Source organism: Hipposideros armiger, unplaced genomic scaffold (genome assembly GCF_001890085.2).
Source record: "Hipposideros armiger isolate ML-2016 unplaced genomic scaffold, ASM189008v1 scaffold_6, whole genome shotgun sequence".
In the NCBI taxonomy this organism is placed as follows: domain Eukaryota; kingdom Metazoa; phylum Chordata; class Mammalia; order Chiroptera; family Hipposideridae; genus Hipposideros; species Hipposideros armiger.
Genome location: NW_017731356.1, coordinates 6,716,471 through 6,731,137, shown reverse-complemented (window position 1 = coordinate 6,731,137; position 14,667 = coordinate 6,716,471). Strand labels below are relative to the sequence as shown.

At 47.7% G+C, this 14,667-nt stretch overlaps 1 protein-coding gene across 1 annotated transcript in view; it reads left to right on the top strand.

Moving 5' to 3' along the window:
* ASTN1 (astrotactin 1) overlaps positions 1 to 14,667 on the top strand; it is a 322,407-nt gene that overhangs the window by 285,996 nt on the left and 21,744 nt on the right. Inside the window, exons 16-19 of the mRNA XM_019646368.1 lie at positions 3,716 to 3,984; positions 8,237 to 8,370; positions 12,038 to 12,189; positions 13,241 to 13,376. Coding sequence (XP_019501913.1) covers positions 3,716 to 3,984; positions 8,237 to 8,370; positions 12,038 to 12,189; positions 13,241 to 13,376 — 691 coding nt within the window. The remainder of the gene's footprint in view (positions 1 to 3,715; positions 3,985 to 8,236; positions 8,371 to 12,037; positions 12,190 to 13,240; positions 13,377 to 14,667) is intronic.

Below are 14,667 nucleotides of genomic sequence, written 5' to 3'. Positions count from 1 at the left end.
GGAGGCCAGTATTCTCATACCGCGATATTCTACTGGGGAAATTCATCCACTCTGTGCTGCAGGATACAGATTTAGCCTCAAGCAAATGGCATGTATTTATAGCAAACTGTATTTGCAGAATGCTTTGCAGTTTTGGGGTTGTTAACTACGTTCCAGGTTGGCTGTTCCTCTACTTGTAAGAAAGTTTAAGTGTCACAGCTGAGACTCCACCCCTGAGAGCAACGGGGTGAATTCTGCAAACAAGGGTGAGAGGAGGCCACAGCTCAGTATTCTCGATCAAAAGGCATCTATGTCAATTGTCATCTTTTAAGACCTTAATTGCAGCTTATTTCTCATGTCCAGAGACTGTGTACTTGCTGAAATGGAATATGCATTTTATGAAGAGACGATATAGTGTCTCAGATTTAGTGCTCGAGTACTGCTACCCAGGATCTATCTAGAAGGTGGAAGGGAGAGTAATCGGAGTGGGCAGTGGAAGAGGGGGAACCACTGAACCATAAGGAAATAAGGCGTGTCTCCTCCCGGCATCTCTCCAAACACAGACCTCGCTCCACCCACTCCAGCACTTGAGTTAAAAGCAAGTGTCAAAGATCAGACTCTCCTGAAGCTTTTAGGATTTCACCTATTCTTTCACTTGTTAAAGACATGATGGTTAAAGGTGTTCTCTTCCTGGCAAACAGAGATTTATCTGCGCTTTCACCACCGGACTCCATCATTGTAAGGAGTATTTCCCAGTTGTATCTTTAACTGTGCATGGAAAATGCATTTCCTCCTTGAAAAATCTCTCTCGCACACATCTCTATTCTCCGCCAGAGCCTTTCGGGAGTTCCCTGCTCCTTACTTCTGTGTAAATCCAGCTCTTCTCTAGACAGCTCCATCCTGTATGAGGGGACCAGAAAGGTGGTTAGTCTTGGCCTCCAGCAGGGCCCACTTTAGCTGGACCAGGATATTTTCAGGAGAAGGCAAAGATGAGGCTGAATTAAAAAGAGTTTGGTGGCCTCCCACCACCATCTTTTGCATCGTTTCCATGCCTCTCTTCTCCCTAACCTTGCATTTGTCCGGGGCTGAAAGACAGGGCTGAAGGAGAGGTTGGTGCGTCTTGATTTTAATTGTGATAGCCAGGAGACAGCAAGGGGAGCAGCCCCTCAAATGTTTACAGCAATTACAAGCCTTAACGATGGAGCGCTGGAGGGCCGGAGCGGTCGCTCAGCTCGACTGTTTGGGGTTGCAGTGCCCTCTAGTGGCCTCACTTGTCTGTCAGCTCTGTCCACACGCAGCAATGAAGCCGCAGGTGTTATGTATTATGTGGATGTGTATATAGCGGGTGTGGGTGTTCCTTGGTATTTGGGGATTAAAGGTGAGAGAAAAGGAATTTGGTGGCATATTATTATCCAATTAAAGTAAATTTTACTTCATGTGAAGGCTATGGGGGGGGATATATTTCCCCTTATGAGTTTTATTTTCCCTTCGTTATCTTGTGCCTCTCACTTAGGATAAGTTTTACATGGAATTACCCATTAATTTTTTATTAATTGAGAAAAATTGTGCCGTGACGATTTTTATAAGTAGCTGTGTGTTGCTTGTCCGTAGGTTTATTTTCGGTGATGCCAAAGTGATCACAGAATTGATCGCACATTTTCTTTCTCTCACCATCATCTTAGACTTGATAGCGCCATCTAGCGGCCATGTCGTGGAAGTCCTTTTTCCAGCCTCTGAATTCATTCTAAAGGAGGAGGGCTGTGGGTTGATAATGAAATGTATCTGGTTGTAAGGGGCATGAAGGCCAGCCAACAGGCCCTCAAGCTCTCTGGTCAGGCCTGCAAGGCAAAATTCTAAAACTCTTATCTTGAAAAGAAGCACTTCATCTTTACTGATTTTTTTTTTTAATTTCATTCACTTTCCCAAGGAATGAAGGTCCATTTTTCTAGAAATAACATCGCGAGACTTCACCTCATCCCGCTCCCACCCCCACTTATCTCTATTCAATCCATGCGCAGACTGGAAGCCTGACCACGGTCCGCCTGAGCAGAATCCTGGGAGATTGTGGCCACTTTAGAAATATGCCCAGCCACGAGTTGCATAAGCCTGAATGTCCAATCAAGATGTACATGTGCCTTGGCGTGACTGGGGTTAGCTGGTGGGTGGGCTGCCGGGCCTCCTATTTAATATCAGTCTTGGTTTCAGTGTGTGCAGGTATGTAGTTCTCTGGTAACCTAGAAAGGGCTTGAGCCCAACTCTGGATCCGTTATTAAACAAAATGCAAATGGGAAATAAAGTCTATCCCTATTTATAGCCACTGAGTGAGTCCTGTGCCTTAGCGCGCAGGAGGAGGCCCGTGTCCGTGGAGCTGCAGGGTGAAAATGCCTCATCCGCATAATGATGCCCATCTGGGAACCAGCAGTGCTGAAATGCCTCACATTACACAGCAAACAAGAGCGAAACTAGCAGAGCGCTCCCTGGACCCCGTAAGAGAGAACTCTGCTATGAAGTCAATGAGTCGGATCTCACCATCACCTTTTGGAACCACTTGGCAAATCCTTTCAACCAGTTCCCCTAAAGACCCGGCCCACCAGGCATCACATTCGTGATGTGTCCAAGAGGACCAGAATGATGCTCTGGACCTGCCCGTTGTCTCCAAAAGCCCACTGGCTCCCTGAAATTGTTTCATGTCTGGGACGACAAAGGGTCAGGGAATGGTTAAGGAACCCCGGGCCTTTTGTCAGCTGACTCCCATCTTCCCTTAGAGTTAATGAGTCAATTGGAAAACTCTGAATGCTTGAAAGAGAACTACTAAGCAGTGCTTTCTTTCATAGGGAACAAGGTTTTATTTTCTAGGAGCCATTTCCAATGTTTGTGTCCAAAAATCAACCAGGCGCCACCCCAACTCCCTGTTACTCATCAAGCAAGGATGATACAGACGTATCTCTCAGGCTTTGGAGTGCTGCAAATCTTTCTGAAAAATGTCAGAATTCCCTCCCCATCTTCAATACGTTGATTAATAATGAAGCAGAGATGTCCTGTTCTTCCCCTGTGACGTGAAGGCTTTGGAATCAGAACTGGATTCAAATCTCAGATCTCACCGTATACTAGCGGTGTGACCTTGAGGCTCGTGGCCTCACTTTCCCCATCTTTCAAATGGGTGTGATGATAGCACTCCATGCAGAGAGCTGGCATAAGGGTTGAAGGAGGTCTTGAACAGATACCACTTTCCTAGCAGGCCCAGGCTCGGTAAATCTTGCCCATAGTTATGATTGAAACTCTTATGAGGGTGACTCGGCACGTGCTAGCCACTGTATTATGTGCTTTAAAATTATCCTGCAGTTTATTCATCACCCATCGCTCGAGGTAGGTGCTATTGATGCCTCCATTTGTGGATGCAGCAGCGGCGCCATAGAACTCTCACTGCTGTCATTGTCCGTACTATTGATGACAGTCAGAGCCCTGCACAGATACTGCAGAAGCGTCCAGTGATGGCCAGGGGAGCTGAGGATTCTCAGAAAGGACACCAACTGCTCTCACATCTGGAAGGGCCATTTCCAACTCTGTGGGTTCCTAGGAGATGGGGTTCCCCAAACTGAGTGGTTCTCCCCCCCCCCCCCCGGTGACACTTTCTGACCTCTCAAGGATTTGACTCCAGCACACTGGGGCCATGAGGTCACGCAAGTCCTTGCTCTCTCGCCTCCCTCACTGTTGCTTTTTATTTCGTCTGTGGCAGGCAACTCCCCATCTGACGAGTCAGAGGAGCGGGAAAGAGACCCCAAGGTGCTGACGTTCCCAGAGTACATCGCCAGCCTGTCCGACTCTGGCACCAAGCGCATGGCGGCTGGAGTCCGAATGGAGTGTCAGAGCAAGGGGCGGTGCCCCTCGTCCTGCCCCTTGTGTCATGTGACATCCAGCCCTGACACCCCTGCCGAGCCAGTTCTGCTGGAGGTGACCAGAGCTGCTCCCATCTATGAACTGGTGACCAACAACCAGACCCAGAGGGTAAGAGGCCTGGGACTTTTGGCTCAGGGCAGCATCAGCAACAACAGAGGGCTCTGCAAATAGCCTGAGGAGGTGACAGGACGCAGTGGAGCGCCATGCTACAATATGGACAGTGAGACTTTTCGTGTAGCTAATCCAGGCACCGCATTTGCTTAGATTTGCATGTTTGCATATTCAATCAAGTCAGTGCATTCACAACTCCCATGGTGATGACTCAGGAGTCACAACTCAGCATTTGTGTAGGTTTCGGAGCAACAAGGGATGGAGGGAGAAGGTAGGTAGGGAGGCATAGCATTTGCAGTCACCAAAGTCATTGTTCAGAAAGCCTTGGGGACCAGTCCTGCGAGGAGGCTCAGCTCTGCCTCCCCTTGTTGGCATGGAGGGTGGACCAGCTCTTATAACTGATCCCAAGTCCAGACCAGCTGCAGCTAGACTAGGAGGAGCCTGTCAGCATAAGTCCCAAAGGGAAGGATGCAACCACCTTAGCCTGGAGAGGGTAGGGTGGGCCCAGCACACCGCCTCTAAGAACAAGACGCCACGTCCACGCAGCTTTCTTCCTTACATGATGCTGCCTGTCGTGACACCCCCACACCCCCTCCTGTCCCTCTGTGGCTCCCTTTCCACAGGTTCTAGAAGAACATAAAGGGACCCGAAAGGATAAGCTGGAGGAATGTGGCCGAGGCAGGGAATTAGCTCATTTCCTCTCTCCGATCTCCTCAAGGACATAAAGAACAGAGTGGTTCAAAACACACACCATGCCAACAACGATGATAAAAATATGCAAGCTCAGGGTGTGGGGCTTCTGAGACTATAGGCAAAGGTGACCGTGGGGACAAGGCATAGCAGAGTCACAGCAGTGAGCTGCTTGCCTGCCTGAGATGTGTGCCCATCCAGGTGGGGTGATAATTGCTTTCTCTTTCCTCTTTTAAGGGACACCTGGTGTGTCACAGTTTCATCGGTGGTGCCTAATCCAACAGGAGGGATTTTGCACTGTGTGATTTTGTGTGTGTGTGTGTGTGTGTGTGTGTGTGTGTGTGTGTGTGTGTGTGTGTGTTTCTCTCCCTATCCACCTATATCACAGATATTTCACTGAGTGTTTGAAAATAAGTTTTTTCTCAGGAACGAAAAGATAAATTGTTCCTTTGGCCTGCAAACGCTTCAGTCTGACAGCAGTGACTATGGGGAGAGGCATGGGAAAGAAGGGGCCACTGAAGGGGGGCTGGAGAGGATGGAGAGGAGGGGTTTGTGTCACCATGGAGACCCAGAGCTGCCGTGGCTGTCATCCAGCTCCCAGCCCTGCCCTTACCTGCCCTTCTGTCTTCGCGAGCACCCCAGGCTGCTGTGCACTTGCCCGGAACGGCAGAATCAGGGAGCTCCCTCACAGAACCGTCCTTCGGCAAGGGCACGCAAAGCTGCAGAACAGAGAGGAGCTTGGGGGGGGCGGGGAGGAGGGCAAGGAGGCCCCACTTCCTGCAGGGCCCTCGCAAGCACCGTGAGGAAGCAGCGGAGGAAGTTTGTCTTTGGCGCCCCCTTTCGGGTCCCCTACTTGCCAGACTCAGCCCTTCTGTCTCCCTGAACACCTGGTCTTAAAAGAGCGGCTGGAGATACCTTCCATCGGGCCATATTTTGAACCCTTTAATTTCTAAATGCACGGACAAGGTGAGAAGGAGTCGTCACCATTAGGTTTCTTCTCTTCTTCTTTAGACATAATCCTGGCTTCACCATTCTCTCTGCTCCTCTGCTTTTCCTTCTAATTTTGCCCTTTCTCCCAAAGAACGGAGATGAGTGAAGATAAAGTGGAGGGGTGCTAAGTCATGGCACCCCTCAGTGTGCATTCTTACCTCTACCTCTCTGGTGTATCTTTGGGCCAGTTTTCTAACCTCTCTTGGCCTCATTGTTCTCCTTCTATTGGACTAGATCAGGGGTCAGCAAACTTTTGATAAGAACAGATATTACACTTGATCTTAGCCAAAAGGCCAAGAAGTGATCGGCAAACTTTTGAGATGGAAGAGCCGCCAGGGGTCAGCAAACTGCGGCTCGTGAACCGCGCAGGCTCTGAAATAAAATTGAAAATGAAAATAAAACTATCATAGTTTCATTTATAAAATTTTAAGGGATATTATTCACATAATGGTGATTATGTAAAAATATATTTATGGTTCTCGAATAATTTTTAAATTGTTGTGAGGGACAGGATTGGCTCTCCAGGGGTTGGCAAACTTTTGAGACAGAATGTACCCAAAGAGCCGCGTGTGGCTCGTGAGCCGCAGTTTGACGACCCCTGGACTAGATAATCTCTGGATGCCATATTTTAGTCTCATCTGTGATTACAGTCTAGAAATAAGTAGGTCAAACGACATAACCAACCAGGTATCTCAGACCCAACAAACTGGAACTCAGACCCTCCCATCCCAAGCCATGCCTGCTGAGAACGGCAGGATTTTCTACCAAGTTGCCCAAACTTGAGACCAGGGATGCTTGCTAGACTTTTTGTTGTTGTTGTTGTTGTTATTCTGTAACATCGATTCCATCACCAAAAAGCCACAAATATCTAGAATGTATCCTCTTTTTCCAAGTTTTAAGAAAACGACACTCTTTGATTTGAATTTGGTTCAGTCAGGCAAAAGCGTAAAGCAAGCAGCAACCATGTCCTGGGCTTCATGCTGGGAGCTGGTGGACACAGCGTTAATTACGAGAACTTGCTGGAAGGAGCCTGAGGTGTCCAGTCAGTCATGCTGGGCTCGCGTTCTGACGCGTCCCCACTCACTGGCCTGTGACCCTGAGCAAGTCCTAATCTCTTTGACTCTTAAGTATCCTCCACAGCTGTGTATCATGGAGCTCAGACTAAAGTGTTAGCACCTGACAGGGCCCTGTGAATTCTGAAAGTCTACACAAAGCATAGTGATAATCAAGACTTGGTCCCCGCTCAGGGGAGACTCCCAATCTGAGGGGGTATGAACACTTATTTCAACTACTGCAATCTAAAATGGCCCATATTAAGCTCTGAAAAAATGAAACGTAGGATACTGGCTTTGGGCTTGGACATTTTGATTTTCATAGGGTTGTCTTTTTTTTTTTTCTTCTTTCTCTCTCTCTCTTCCCGCTCTCTCTCTCTCTCTTTCTCTCTCTCTTCTTCCCTCCCCCCCCCAACTTCTTGAATTTTTTGGCCTAAAATTTTCCGGGATAGCTCTTTCATTTGTCTAATTTACCAACTAAGTGCAGGTGTGGTGACAGTGGGACAGAGAAAAGGGAATCATAGGGAACGTCAATGCTGCAGATGTTGAGTTGGCCCAGCGAGGAAGCGCTGACCTCGCCAGCCTGGCCAGCCTTGTGCCCTGTGGCTGGTCTCACCCTCTCGCCCACCCTGGGGGTTGAGGCAGCAGCGCCCCACGGAGGGGGTCCCTGCAGGATCAACTTCGTCACCAGGGAGTTTCCCCATCACAACTTCTGTTCCCTCGCTGGTCTAATTTTATCCTTTTGCCCTCTTATTTATTATAAATATCTGCTGTGACACCACTGCATGTAAAGAACTGTTCTAGGCTCTGTGGTATTTAGAAGCTTCCATATGAGACCCAGCCCTGTCATCCAAAGATAATAATAATTGCTGGCATTTACTGATGACTAACGTGTACTATTTATATGTGACTGATGTGTGCATAGCATAGGTACTATGCTGTGCCCTTTGGCATACATTGTTTCATGTAGTCGTCACAACTATGAGGAAAGTGCTATTTTCATCCCATGTACCATTGAGGAAGCTGAGTTTATATAATTTGCTCACGGTCGTATGACAGTGATTGGCAGAGCCACAGTTTCATGGGTAAACAGTGAGCTGCAAGGCGTGCTGAAGGCATGCAGAGGAAATACGGGACCAGGCTGAAGAGGGCAATAAGGAAGCACAGAGAGAAAGGGCTGAGTGCCCCCGACTGTATGGTAAATAGGTTATGGTTGCTAGAGCCCCCCGAGTGGAATGATGGGAGGAATAGGAGAGAGGGGGAAGTGGAGTGAGATGCTTCCAATGTCTCAACCACCAGGATGAAATGTTATGCTAACGTAAGGCAGGCCCTAGAGGTCCTAGGAGGTCCAGGCTTCCCAGGAACACTCTCCTGAGGTAGGAATGTCAGATCACAGAATGGTGCAGTGGCCTACAGCTTACTGGCTGGAAGTTACTTAGGGCCAAGTGGAGCCTCGATGCTCTGTCCCTTGGTTCTGGCTCCTGGACACTCACTCTTTTCTCTGCCCTCTCTCGCAGCTCTTGCAGGAAGCCACCATGAGCTCTCTGTGGTGCTCAGGGACTGGCGATGTCATCGAGGACTGGTGTCGGTGCGACTCCACCGCTTTCGGAGCTGATGGCCTGCCCACCTGTGCGCCCCTCCCACAGCCCGTGTACGAGCCCCTCTCCGCCTGTCTCCTGCACGCATGCCTCAGCATGACCTGCAGACACACATTATAAAGGGTCTACTGTTTGCAAAGCTATAGGCTGGGTACCGGGGAACCGAAAGAAAAAGAAGACGTGGTACCTGCCTTCAGGGAGCTTACAGTCTCTAGGGCCGGCAGGTGCACACATTGTAAGAGTAGAAGGGACAGTTTGATAAGTTATATGAGACATTCAAAGAAAGTGGGGAAAGGGAACGGCCGAGTCCGAATTTGGGGAATGGTGAAGGCCTCGTGATGAAGGTGCCTCTTGAATGTCTCCTTCAAGGTGGAGAAGGTAGGACAGCGTGGCTGGAAGATGACGGGTAAAAGTGCTGTTGCAATGGAGGACGTCAGGTCCATAATGAGACCCTAACGAGGCCAACAACCCACTTCCTGGGTGCCGGGCACTGTGTGGGGCGCTTAGGTACTGTTATCCCCGCCCTTGTAATAGACAAGGAGATGGATTCAGGTGGACTGAATAATTTTCCAAGGTCATAGAGCTGGAAGCAGAGCCATGGCTAAGAGGCCATGGCATTAGCCATTATAGTAATGAGTGGGTACAACTGGGAGATGACTTTGGGTAGAACTGACAGGGCTTGGTGGCTGACTGGGGGCGTATGGAGGAGGAAGTTGAGAATGGACTTAAGACTTATGACCTGGGTGGCTGGGAAGATGAATAGGCCACAATTAAGAAAAGAAGCATCAAAGAATAAGCGCATCTGAGGAGGAGGCTGGCTCCATTTGGACCTGCCTCCGCGTTGTAGTGGGCAGTCCTATGGTGATGGTCAGTGGTCAGAGGGGAAGATGGGTTGGAGCTCTGTGGAAAGTAAACACTAACGATAAGAAGATTTAAATGAAACCCAGAGAAATGAGAAATGGAACCACAGCTCCAAGAAAGGATGCTTCAGAATTAGTATCAACTGTGGAGAGCGGAGGGCCAGGGATGGATATTAGGTGGTATCTGCATATGAGGGGTAAATAGAGGGCTGCTACAAAGGTGGCTGAAAATGAGCATGTCCAAACTCCTTCCCTTTAGGGGAAGGCTGAACGGAACTGGCTGAACTCTCGTAAATCCTGATGGGCTAGGGCCCCAGGTGGGAACCCCTTTGAGCCTCAAATGTGATATCTGCCATTGGAGTGAAGCACAGTGTTTTCATGTCTAATAAAGAGTGTTGGTAGGACAAGCTAGAGGGGCATGACGCCATGGCTTGGTAAGGCAAAGAAAGCCTGAAACGAGGATCTGGACCCCCGGTACCTGGAGGGCTGAGGAGGCAGGGGCAGGATGGCAAGAGGAATATAGCAAGGGAGGCTGGTTTTGGTGAACGCCGCCCTCTAGCCTGTTACATGGGCATTTAAAGGGCCAGGACTGAGCAGGAAGACAACTGAGAAAGAGAAGAACACATAGTAGAGTGTTATTACAAGCCAACATCTTCTCTTATCTACATAGGCCTTCTCTATGTGGATAGTTTTAGATACACCAGCCTTTGGCTTCTTGCTCTTGATAGCCAAGACTTGGACCTCTTGAGTCAAAAGACAATAAAGCTCACTGTTAGTAAAAGTCAGTTCTTGTGGTAGAAAGTGAGCCATTATAAGCAGATGGTGCTTCTAGACTGATTCACCAACTAAGAAAGCTACCTTTGACACGTAACACGGAAGCCACCAAACAGTTATCATCAGGTGGATACAAGATCTAGTCATTAATATTCTAGGGCTGATTTCATTTCTAAATCTGCATTTACTAAATGTCATCGATAAATGTCATTTGATAATGGGGCTAAATTTTCATAAACAGGGACATCTATTAAGGACTTCACTTTACTTGTTACTCTAATCACTTCCTTCAGCAGCAGACCTTAGGTTCTTGAATTTTTATTGATAGTTGGAAACAGAAATGCACTTTGGTTTTTACACAAGTCTATGTAGATCATACATACTTGTGTTTCTCAGTAGAGCCCAGCCTTCGTCCATATTTCACAGAATCTGAGTTCTCAGAAAGGCTTCGTTACTTGCTTACGCTTCCTAATACTTTTTTTCTTCAAAATAGCACTCTGCATATGACTCTAATTAATGAATTTGTCAATATCCGCACTGTTTTGGGTCTATTCCACCTTTAATGTCATATGCAAACTATGCACTTCTTCATAGTAAGCCACTAAAGAGCATGTGTTTTGCATTATCTTCCCACTAGTTGAATTCCTTGCTATTGCTCCCACAGCCTCCCATGATTTCTTGTTAAAGTTCTTATCACACTTTATTATAATCACATGTATAATTGTATGTTTGTTTATTGACCACGCCATAAAAGAAAGGGCTGGAGCTGGCAGTGCAACGTGGCATCTTCAGCACTCACCAAGCACATTCTTATAAGTAATGGGTGCTTAATAAATATTTGTTGAATCGAAATTGAACATTGCTTTGGTGTGATACATCCACGGTACCTTGCCCAGTGATCCATGGGACCAGTGACAGGCGTCTGTGAGCCGAGGGGAGGCTAGAAAGCCAGGATTATGGGTGGTCATGCGATAGGGGAAGAAAGGGTGGGGGATGAGTGGCAGGGATGCATGTGAGGGAAGGAGGCTGGAGTGAGCAGGAACTGGGAAAATCCCCAGAAGCCAGTGGTCTAGGAAGAAACAGGGAATTGGAAGCAAGTGAGAAACCTGAGACACATACATAAAGTCAGAACCAGGCAGCAAATTAAAACCACTTGGACCATTAGGAGATCCCTACCAGTGAATGTCAGGAATGGTTATTGAGTGTCTGCAATGTATGAAGAGGTATGAAATGGCAAGGCAAAAGAGTGCTCAAAATCACAGTTTTGAATCGAACACAGAACGAGGAAACTATGAATTGGGAAAAGCAAGGAAAGACTGGACTCAGGAAATGAGGATATTCATAGAAACCCAAGAGCAAGGGCAGAAACTGAAATCGGACCCTGGGTTTGTAGACACAGGACATCACCCTGAGGATAACTTGACATGTGGCCAACTTTCTCTTGCCCAGTAAAGCCCCCTATGGGCATTACCTTCAACTGAGCCTGTCGTAAGGTCCAACCAGCAGAAGGCCTGGGGCAGAAGATACGTTAGTACCCATAGCAAGAGGGGAAGCCAGGGTTTCGCCAGCAGGGGGACCCCATTACCCTGCCAGCAGGGGTAATGCTATGGAAACTGGGCTGACCATGGCCTTATTCATGCAGGGCTCTCCTAGACACCACCTTCAATGGGCCTGGGTATGAGCATGACAGGCACAGTCTCTTATTTCTCAGGAGCAAATCCAGAAACTGTATTTTCAAGCCCTATAAAGGAGTACTCCCAAAGCCCTAGCCACTGACCCTGTGAGGTGCGGGCATTCATTCATCACTGACTCACCTAACGTATTTAAGTACAAACATATGTTGAGTTCCTAATCTGTAACAGGCACTTAAATGAATAAAGTAAAGATTTCAAGGGTCTTTAGGAACCTTGAGTCTCTAGGGAAGGAGACAGGCCCTCAAACAGATCGTTGTAGTGGTTGGTTAAGAAAAAGTTTAGAGAGGAGTTCACTGTGTAACAAAGGAGAAGCGGGGGCAGTAGTGGAATCAGCAGCTTATCGCAGGCCCCAGCTGGGTCCCCATTTCACGCTTCTCCCTGTCTGCACTCAGGCTGAGACTGTCCACAGTTCACGAGCCCAGCAGCACTCTCGTGGTCCTGGAGTGGGAACACTCAGAACCTCCCATCGGAGTGCAGATTGTAGATTACCTGATCCGTCAAGAAAAGGTCACTGACAGGATGGACCACTCCAAAGTAGAGACAGGTGAGCATCTCCCTCTTCATGGGCTCATCTTGAGCCAGGTGGTAAAAAGAAAAGAACACTGCTCTGCCTCCTGCCTTTGCTCCAGGTTCCCAGGGTCCTGGGCCACCACAGGCGGAAGGAGCAGAAGCAGAAGCCATCTTGTCCAGTTAAGAGTTTTTGCATGGTGGGCATCTGACGGAGTCTTGTTTTGATTTTGTTTTTCTTTTTGTTTCTAAAAGAGGTGTCCATTTCATTGCCCCTAGGCACACTCAGAAGTAATAACAATACAGTTCGTTAGTTCTCCCAGCCCACAATTAGGAAACAATTCTGTGCTAACCACTGCCATGATTACAAAAAAAAAAAAAAAGATGGCTTGGCTAATACGCCCCTCCAGGCAAAAGCATGTGCAAACAGATTCGCTTACCCCATGTCTTGTCCTAAAGCAAACTTTGCTTTTGCTAGGTCCAGCTAGAAGAAGAAAGTCTTCATGGAGTGGAAATAGCCCATGAGAAATGTTATATGTTTTAGAATTCCATTGTCAACACATAGGAAAGATCAATATAAATCCTGCCTAAAACTTACACCTGAGTGTCGTCACCAGAAGCATGGTGGCATCCACAGTCTAATTAGGGGTAAATACCCTCTGGCGAAACTCCCTCTGAGGCTTAGAAACACATGTGCGGCCTTCAGGCACAGAGAGCTGTCTAGTGCTTCTCCTGAGGCCCTTTCCTGGAGGTACACAGGTGCTGGGAAGGCCTGGCATTGACCACTGACCAGAGCAGCTGTTCTCTGGCAGTACCAAGGACATTTCATATAAAAGCTTGCCCATATCCATCTTGCCTTAGTTTCTGAACTAACTCTGGACAAATGGCTCTAAATTGATTAGTTAACCATGAAACAGTAAAAAAAAAAAAAAAGACCACTTCTTCTAAGTCTCCCTTCTTTGCTTGGAATTTAAGGCAACTGGGGACCAAGGGTTTTAGTGTTCGTTTCTCATTCAGTGGATCCCATCTCCTCATGTCTTGGCCATCACAGTTTCTCGTGTATTTTCTATTCCTCCCCCTCTGGGCAGAAACGGTGCTGAGCTTTGTGGACGACATCATCTCTGGAGCCAAGTCTCCTTGCGCCATGCCCTCCCAGGTCCCAGACAAGCAGCTCACCACCATCTCTCTCATCATACGATGCCTGGAACCCGACACCATCTACATGTGAGTGACACCTAACTGCCTAGTTCTTTCTTTACCCCAAACCTCCCGGGCTATTTAGCCGGTTCCTTTTTGCTACTTGCGTCCCTTTAGAGACTTGGAGAAATATTGTGAGTCTCTCAAGCCTCGTCCCGATCAGCATTCCACAGAACCTTCTAGGCCCTGGAGACGGAGGAGCAAGAGAGGTAGTCGAGTTCCATCCTTCAAAGAGTTTGGAACATAGAGGGGAAATAGGGAAACAACTTGAACAGCAGGCAGAATTCAATAAATGCTAGGTCGAAGAGCAAGGAACATGTTGTAGAAGAAAAATGAAAGCCGCCATGAATTCTAGCTCAAGAGGACGTCATCTGACTTGGGTTGTGTCAAACTTCAGTAGGTGGGGTCATGTTGGAAAAGGCACGCAAGGCCGAGGAAGCCTCAGGGCAAAGGTGAAGAGTCATGAAAGCTGAGGAGCAAAGGAGTCCGTCGGGCGGAAGCAGACAATGAGTAAAAGGAAAGAGAAGAAAGTGAGACTCGGAAAATAGAGTGGAGATGGTTACATTTTTTGGAGGAAAGGAATACCAAGAACTTTGCTTTAGGAAGTTAGCTCCAGTAGCATTGAAATTGATAGTGTATAGCGGTTAGAGATGGTCAGCATTTTTCTTCAAAGAAAATAGAGTGAACTCCTATGTCACGGCCCTTGGAACAGCCCTATTCTCTCCGGGAGCTCTTTGCCATCCCTTCCTGTGCTCTGGGAACAATTGTAATATATTTGTGAAGCAGAGACACCAAAAGAGGAGAGATAAGGATGGAATCGAAGTCATGATAGGGAAATCTGGGGGCTGAGGCAGAATCCATAGTGATGTAGTTTGGGGATCTTTTGACCCCATCAGCATGAAAAACATTTCACGGTTTAGAGATGAGGTCACGAGAATAGAGTCAAGGGCTCCAGCATAAATCATTTCTGTTCCGACAGTTCAAAGATGAAAAGCACTAGAAATGTGAGTGACACTGATTGCAAGGTGAACTTTGATACTCGGGCTGGATATCGCCAATATAGGAAAAAGAAATGTAAGTCAGGGGACATGCAGATGAAAGTAAAATACATGAAGGCGACTGATGTTCACAGGGAGGTGGAAAATATGGAGAGGCATAAAGGATAATACTAGGACAAAGGAAAGTCGGCCTATTTACGATTCTCATTAGCTCACCTGCTATTCGGCAGCTGTGGCCAACACCTTCATGAGGACGGGCAGGCAGAAAGAACAAAGGTTTCCGAGCGTGGGCCACTTAACCTGCTGTAAAATGCCTCAGA